General features: G+C 36.1%; 3 protein-coding genes across 7 annotated transcripts in view; 1 reads left to right on the plus strand and 2 right to left on the minus strand.

Moving 5' to 3' along the window:
• Nucleotides 1-1,687, plus strand: part of LOC104793196 (multiprotein-bridging factor 1a-like) — a 2,785-nt gene extending 1,098 nt beyond the window's left edge. The window contains exons 1-5 of one of the 3 annotated variants that reach the window (XM_010519507.2): nt 59-291; nt 689-772; nt 1,003-1,085; nt 1,173-1,310; nt 1,609-1,687. In XM_010519507.2, coding sequence (XP_010517809.1) covers nt 150-291; nt 689-772; nt 1,003-1,085; nt 1,173-1,292 — 429 coding nt within the window. In that variant the 5' untranslated portion in view covers nt 59-149 and the 3' untranslated portion in view covers nt 1,293-1,310; nt 1,609-1,687. Of the gene's footprint in view, nt 1-58; nt 292-688; nt 773-1,002; nt 1,086-1,172; nt 1,479-1,608 lie in introns of those variants that run through there. The other 2 variants (XM_010519506.2, XM_010519508.2) reach the window with 2 other exon arrangements.
• On the minus strand, nt 1,428-3,963 carry LOC104793195 (phospholipase A1-IIdelta-like). Of its 3 annotated transcripts, none has more exons than XM_010519505.2 (3): nt 3,084-3,963; nt 2,349-2,552; nt 1,428-1,761 (listed from the first exon to the last, which is right to left on the minus strand). In XM_010519505.2, the coding sequence occupies exons 1-3, from the start codon at nt 3,888-3,890 to the stop codon at nt 1,540-1,542; spliced, it is 1,233 nt and encodes a 410-aa protein (XP_010517807.1). In that variant the 5' UTR covers nt 3,891-3,963; the 3' UTR covers nt 1,428-1,539. The 3 variants fall into 3 exon arrangements, with proteins under 3 accessions (XP_010517807.1, XP_019082349.1, XP_010517806.1); XM_019226804.1 differs by having other exon boundaries at nt 2,349-2,463; nt 2,995-3,963; XM_010519504.2 differs by having other exon boundaries at nt 2,349-2,930; nt 3,462-3,962.
• LOC104699411 (phospholipase A1-IIdelta-like) lies at nt 4,216-5,840 on the minus strand. The gene is made up of 3 exons (XM_010414719.1): nt 5,256-5,840; nt 4,740-5,114; nt 4,216-4,446 (listed from the first exon to the last, which is right to left on the minus strand). Exons 1-3 carry the CDS (start codon nt 5,838-5,840, stop codon nt 4,216-4,218), a joined length of 1,191 nt encoding a protein of 396 aa, XP_010413021.1.

The raw sequence follows: 8,215 nt of genomic DNA on the forward strand, positions 1-8,215 counted from the left end.
AAGTAGCGTGAAGCTCACGCACGGCTTTTCTATTTTATTCACCCAACTTTTTTTTTGTTTGTTAAATCTGTTCATCGACACAGAGAGAAAGAAACCCTAGAATTTGTCAAAAAAAAAAGGCAGTTGCAGCAAATTTTGAGAACGAAGCCATGGCAGGAGTTGGACCTATGACTCAGGATTGGGAGCCTGTCGTTATCCGTAAGAAAGCCCCTAACTCCGCCGCCAAGCGTGACGAGAAAGCTGTCAACGCCGCTCGTCGATCCGGCGCCGATATCGAGACCGTCAGAAAATGTTCGATTCTTCTTTCTTCTCTTTCCCCTTGGTTGATTCATTGTCTTAGTTCTGGTTTTGAATGTTATCTTAGAGCTTGCGTAGGTCTCTCTCTGGAATATTTCCTTAATTTTGTTATTGGAGCCTTTGAGTTGCGGTTTTGTTCTTGATTAAGCTTCAATAGATGTAACTAGCCTTCAGCGCCTTGGGGTTATTGTGATTTTCAATCGAAATTTCCGATGTCTTTGTATTGCTGGTTTAGTTGTTGTTCATATTAGTTCGATAGCTTAACTACTTCTGCTGGTTTGATTTTGGTTCTTGAGTCTTTTTTTTGTTGTTGTTGTTGTTGTTTTTATGTGCAATTTCCAGTTATGGCTTCCATCTAACATTTGATTTTGTGTGTGTTGTTTGGATTTAGTCAATGCTGGAACCAACAAGGCTGCATCAAGCGGCACATCTCTCAACACCAAAAGGCTTGATGATGACACTGAGAACCTTACTCGTAAGCCTTATCTCTAATCTTTTGCTTTACTTATGGTGAATTGATTTCCCTATTGGCTAGATAATGGTAGTCTTAGGCTCTGTAATCTGAGAAAATGAGTTTCATTATGTTTGTCCTGAAATGAGCTGGAATCACAGAGATTTGTTTCATTCTGTTGTATCACCGTAGTCTTGGATAGTTTTAGCTATGAGGAACCTTTTATGTATTGATTTATGCAACTGTGAATCCAGATGAACGTGTGCCAACTGAGCTAAAGAAAGCCATTATGCAAGCCCGAACAGATAAGAAGCTAACCCAGTCCCAACTTGCTCAGGTATTTTATCCTTCTCTCTCTATGTGTTTCTTGCTATTACCCCTTGTCTGTAGCTCGGTTCATGAAAGAGCTAAACTCTTTGTGTAGATCATCAATGAGAAGCCACAAGTGATTCAAGAGTATGAGTCTGGCAAAGCAATCCCGAACCAGCAAATCCTTTCTAAGCTGGAGAGAGCACTTGGAGCTAAGCTTCGTGGAAAGAAGTGAACAAGTCCTAATGATTTAGTAAGTAACAAGAACCAATGCTTTGATCTAATGCCGTAACTCTGCCAAGATGAATCTTTTCTGATGTAAGAAAGCAAAACCGTTTGAATGTTTCTTTGGTTGATGGAATCACTCATCTCACAAACTCATATCAATATTAATAACTTGGAAGGTCTTTTCATCACACAATTGAACTGCTTATTGTTGATTTAACATGAACTTATAAACAAATAAAGTACAGAACACAATATTAGAATTCAGGTACAGGTTCTTCTTCAACTGGAGCAATAATCCATTCACCATCTTCGTTTCTGATCAGTCCTTTGTTCTTCTCCACCCACCAAGATCCTGGCACTAAACACTCATCTTTCAAGAACTCGCATGACTTGTTTACCAAAGCAATACTTCTCTTCACCATCAGTTTAAACTCTCCTTTCTTCCCATTCCATCCAGCTACCACATGTAGCATCGCCTGCACATATATGGAAAAGGAATATGTATGTTAAAGTTTCTACTCTGTATTGTTGTAGTCGGGATTGACAATATATACAGTAAAACCTCTTTAAATTGATAATATTGGGACCAAGAAAATCTATTAATTTATAGAGGTTTTAATTTCTCGATAAATTAATAATTATTAACTTATAGAGAGACTTTCTTAATTTGGTAAAAAAATTATTAAAAATAAGATTTAATGGTTATAACTAATATTTTTATAAAATCAATTACAATGAAAATAACAATTATCATGTTTGACGATAGCACTTGAAGATTTTTATACAGTAAAAATATCAAAAATGAACTCTAATAAAATATAATGTGTCGATATATACATATATTTGGATAATTCTATATAATTATTAATTTATATTATTGATGAGACCATATATTTACAAAGAAATTTCAAAAAAAAATTTATTTTATTATATTATCGAATAGTGTCCAAAATTACACTAGTCCTAATTTTTGATCGGAGAAATTTATTAATTTATAGAGGTTATTAATTTATCTAGTATTAATTTATAAAGGTTCTACTGTATGTTAAAGTTCTATTCTTACCTGAAGATTATGCCAATCCCCCGGATTCCTTGAATCTTTTAGGAACGGTGACTTCTTTGTATCGATCACAAAGTTGATTCCCATGTCCACATACCCTAAAAGCCCCCCTGGATATCTAGTTAAGAGATCAATCGTGTTCCTTACATGGAGGATCTTCAAGTTTTTGTGACGCATTGCTTCGTCTCTGAACTCCTTGTTTCCAACCTGTGGACAACCAAAGACAATAGCAGTGACCGGAACATCATCTTTGGAAGCGTTCTCGGCTATATCATAGGCGGCTAGAACAGCCTCTGTAGCTCCCAAGCTATGTCCAGTCAACACAATGCTTGGTTTCTCGTCCTTATACTTCAGTAGAAGCCCTTTGATGCTAGCTAGCAACTGTGACCGTAGACTCAGCTTGGTGAATTTCGATTCGGGTTGATTAGAAGTATAGATTGTGAGCCACCCGAGCATCACCTTGCACCCTTCTTCGTCTTCACTGTCACTATCAAAAGTCGTACCTTCGACTACAGCAGAGTCATCCTTCTCCGGTCCGCGTAGCAATGGGTCAGCTGAAGTGGACCTAGCCCCCAAAACATTGACCCACTCGTAGTTCCTACTGGTTCCCCTCAAAGCTACATAGATCTCCNAAAGCCCCCCTGGATATCTAGTTAAGAGATCAATCGTGTTCCTTACATGGAGGATCTTCAAGTTTTTGTGACGCATTGCTTCGTCTCTGAACTCCTTGTTTCCAACCTGTGGACAACCAAAGACAATAGCAGTGACCGGAACATCATCTTTGGAAGCGTTTTCGGCTATATCATAGGCGGCTAGAACAGCCTCTGTAGCTCCCAAGCTATGTCCAGTCAACACAATGCTCGGTTTCTCGTCCTTATACTTCAGTAGAAGCTCTTTGATGCTAGCTAGCAACTGTGACCGTAGACTCAGCTTGGTGAATTTCGATTCGGGTTGATTAGAAGTATAGATTGTGAGCCACCCGAGCATCACCTTGCACCCTTCTTCGTCTTCACTGTCACTATCAAAAGTCGTACCTTCGACTACAGCAGAGTCATCCTTCTCCGGTCCGCGCAGCAATGGGTCAGCTGAAGTGGACCTAGCCCCCAAAACATTGACCCACTCGTAGTTCCTACTCGTTCCCCTCAAAGCTACATAGATCTCACGGCGTCCTAGAGCCTTAGTCCGTTCATCAGATGTGACAGCAATGTAGCCAAACCAGTTAGACTCACGGTCCCAAGCATCTCGTGATTGTGAGCCGAGAAGCAAACCTTGGGGGAGAGCAACGCGAGCTGTGGCGTAGAGGAAGCTTACAACCTCATAGTCAGAAGCAGATTCGAGCATGACCTTGTCGAAGAAAGAAGATTTGCCGTAGCGGCTGGCTCCACAGTACTTGGAGTTTTGGTCGTTGACGAAGGCATCGTAGGTGGCTTGACAAAAGTCTCCGCAACGTAAGATGAGTTCACGAAGTGATTGGTCTAACGGGTCTAAGAGAGTGTCCCAATTCTTTGACCCTAGGAGCTCTTCACATGATGTTGTTGTAGCCATTAGAGAAAATTTGTGCGAGTAAGGACTGAGGAGATAATAAGTGACTCTTGGCTATTGGGTATATAACAAATTGTTTTTCTCAATTAAGTTCTTTTACTTTATACAAGTGGTTGTGGTGATGATGGGTGTGTGACCCATAGTGATAAAAGGTTATCCATGGTGTTGGAATATTATTGGCATATAGTATATATAACAATCTTCCACATCATTCTCAACCATACAAAAAACAAGAGAGTAAAAATCAACCCAATCAAATAGAGAACAGAAAATTTAACCAACTCAATCGATAGATACACACGAAAAGACACATTTTGTTCGTATGTTCCTAATCAAACTCGATAATGGGCTTGTCTTCGTCGTCGGGAGTGGCTATGACCCAATCACCATCCTCTGTCTTGAGCATGCCTTTGTTTTTCTCGACCCACCAACACTCGGGAACTAAACATTCCTCTCTCAATAGTGAACACGATTTGTTAACCAAGGCTATGTTTCGGTTCACTTTCATCTCGAACTTCCCATTCTTCCCGTTCCATCCCGCTACTACATGTAACATCGCCTACATCCCACCCCAAACCATAACTGTTAACACCAATCTCGGTTCTACTTACTTGTGACTTTATATAGATGGTTCAAATCAACTGTCAATTTGTTGTGTTTTGCATGCATGTTTTTATATGTGAAAACAAATCAACGCAAAATTAATTCAGATTTCTTAATAAATAATATTTTTATTAAAAAAATGAAAAACTATTGCAAAAAAATGCAAACGTAGACGAACCTAAAATTTTGTTTAAAATCTCTGATCATATTCAAATTTACCCTGCAATAAAGCAAAATAGAATGACTTGCCTGGAGGTTATGCCAGTCACCAGGATGATGAGTTTCCTTAAGAAAAGGTGAAACTCTCGTATCAATTTCGAGTTTGGTCCCAATGTTGACGTATCCCATTATCTTAGCTGGATATCGAGTGATGAGATCAATTTCATTTTTCACGTGCAATACCCTCGCATTGTTATGTCTCTTGATTCTGTCGGAGAATTCTCTGTTGCCAACTCTCGGAGAACCAAACACAATAGCCGTCACTGGCGGCACATCGCTATAGCCGCTTGTAACGTTTTCCGCAATGTCAAACGCTGCGAGAGTCGCAACTGTGGCACCTAGACTGTGTCCGGTGAACACTATGCTAGGTTTCTCGTCCTTGTATAGCTCTAGCAATTCTTTTATCTATTCGTACCAAGTTAGCATTTATACCCAAATCAAAGAAACTGAATCAAAATTATTTAAATATAAAAAAACGTCAAAATAAGTTCAATATAATGTTTTGGTGGCAACGCTAGCAATCAATTAAATTCAAAATTTCACTACCTTGGTGAGAAGCTGTGAACGTGCACTCATCTTGGTGAAGGGTGAGTTCGGATTAGCTGTCGTATAAATAGTGAACCATCCAAGCATAACCTCAGGACCGTGTCCACCGTCCATCAACAGTTCTTTCACCGAAGTCAACTTTGCTCCCATCACATTGACCCACTCGTAATTCCTCGTTGTCCCACGAAACACAACGTAGATCTCTCTCCTTCCAATCTCAGCCGTCCGTTCATCAGACGTGACCGCGATGTAACCGATCCAGTTAGTCTCGCGGTCCCAAGACTCACGAGACATGGAGCTGAGGAAGAAGGCCTCGTGGTCGCTGACACGTGACGTAGCGTAGAGGAACGAAACAACGTCGTAGTGTCTCGCGTCGTCAAGCATGACTTTGTGGAAGAACGATGGTTTGCCATAACGGCTAGCTCCACAGTAGGTAGAGTTTTGGTCGTTGATGAAAGTGTCGTAAGTGGCTTGACAGAAGTCGCCGGCTCGAAGGATGAGTCGGCGAAGTGAGTGGTCAAGTGGTTCCAATAGGTTTTGCCAATTGTCTAGACCAAGAAGCTCTTCCCATGTTGGCTCGACCATGATTTGATATCTTGTGTGAATGTTGTATGTGTTGTGTGAATTAAAACACTTGAGATTATGCTTATATAATCGTGAGAGCCACTTTTACCTTTTTTAAATAATGAAATTATGAACTAATCTTGTGTATATATATGCCTTTAGAATATGCTAGTGTTCACTTAGTAAACTTGTCAACACCTAATATTAAATTCACATTGACTTATGTTTACATTATACTTTGATTATCATTTACACATAATTAAATAATTAAAGCTAACCCATAATTCAATATGAAAAGTCTTTTATATACCATTTGAAATTTTGTGTTAGTTGTTGAAATTTTGTAGTTGATAATTGTGTTTAATATATAACTGAATACATTTTTTATATTTTAATACATTTTTATATTAACATGATAGAGGATGAAGAGAGAATAATTGCGTCGGAAACATCAAACCGGAGCCAAAGCAACGCTTCTCATTCTCCCTCAGCTCAACCCAATGACTTCATCGTCTTTGTTGCTGCTAAAGTCGCCTCTCAGCCGTTGCAGTTGCTGCTAAAGTCGTCTCTCAGCCGTTGCAGAAGTACAATTCCAAAGTCTGAGGGGTCCTCACCGCAATTTCAAGCAAAGCTCGCAAATGCCGGCAGGTTCGTTTCCTACTTAGCGTTTTCGTTTTCTGGAACCTCCCATTAATATAAATTTGCATTTATATTTTTGGAAATAAAAATATATACGTTGTAGATGGTTGTGAATCTATACTAATAAAAAGTAAGAGCTAAGCTCCTAAACCGTCCACATGAGATTTTAAACCTCCAATTGTGATTAGACACTCACTATTTAATATTTTTTAAAAATCTCTAGAATTTTCTATATTAAAAATTATTTTAAACAACCAATCAGGATTTGACATGTCATTCATTAACATTTTTTTAAATTTCCAGATTTTTTTAGAAAAAGGAAAATTTTAAATTTATGAAAATAAAAGAACTATGCACAATATCCAACATCGGCTAGAAAATTTTTAAACAATGGTTCAGAACCAGTATAAATAAGATTAATATGGTTCCAACAACAAATGACCAGGAAAGCTTGATTTATGAGACGTCTAAGTTTAAAAGTATATTTGGTTTGATCCGGTTTTTTATTTGATAAAAATAAAACTTTCAAAAGTTTCAAAAAAATAAATTCTAATTTTTAAAATTTTTAATATTATAAATATTGAAACTTTTAAAAGTTCTTAGTTTTTAAAAAGTTTTTAAATATTATAATTTTTAAATTTTAAAAGTTTAAAATATTATAAATATTGAAACTTTTTAAAATTTTTAATATTATAAATATTGAAACTTTTAAAAGTTCTTAGCTTTTAAAAAGTTTTTAAATATTATAATTTTTAAATTTTAGAAGTTTAAAATATTATAAATATTGAAACTTTTTAAAAGGTTCAAAATTTATATTTCGAAACCTTTTAAAAGTTTAAAATATTATAAATATTTATGTAAAACATAAATTATCTTATTTATCTACGTTTGTGCTTTTTATTTCTTATGAGCTGTAAAACATATTTCTGTGTATGATTTTATAGATAAGTTAATATTTTTTCATTAATTTTTATCTTATTTTTTATTTTTATGAGAAAATAAATGATTTTGTTCTTAGAGTTTGATGGATTAACAAGTTGTGTGGTAGTCTAAAAAAAAGGTTTTTTTAGTGGAAGAAAGTGAAGAAGTTGACGAGGATGAAGAAGAAAAAGAGTATAGCGAAGAACGAGACGATAAAAGTAATGATGAAGATTACCACAAAATTTGACAATAGAAATGACAAGAAAGAATATGAAGAATAATAAAATATTGAATAAAAAATACGAAAACATATGTGGTAGCGATCAATTAAATATGAAAACGAGTTAAATTCATGATGATAAAATTGTTTTGTTTTTCTGGTGGTCAAAGAAATGGTTTAGGATATGTGAGGTCATCAGTTTAATTTGTCTCGCCTGGATGTCGAGTTAAATTCATGATTTTTTAATCATATTTGATTTTATAACATAACTGATTTTTATATTTGAAAAAATTGTGTGTCTGAAATTTAAAATTTTCCTTAATACTAATTTAAATTTTTTATTAGATAATATTTTACTACCGCCATCAATCATATATAGTTTTCATCAAAATATATCAAATATACCTACGCGTAGCGTGGATTCAAAACCTAGTATTGCTAATAATTTAGAATCATGTGTTACATTAATTTGCAAAGATATGTTTCTGTTTGTTAGAGAAAATAAAATAATGATGGTATAAATTTTAGAATTATTATTTGTGAGTCTAAATAGGCCCATTATCAAAGCTAACTTAGAGCCCACAAATTGGTAAAAGCCCAACAAAGTGATACGACC

This window comes from Camelina sativa, chromosome 6 (assembly GCF_000633955.1).
Source record: "Camelina sativa cultivar DH55 chromosome 6, Cs, whole genome shotgun sequence".
In the NCBI taxonomy this organism is placed as follows: domain Eukaryota; kingdom Viridiplantae; phylum Streptophyta; class Magnoliopsida; order Brassicales; family Brassicaceae; genus Camelina; species Camelina sativa.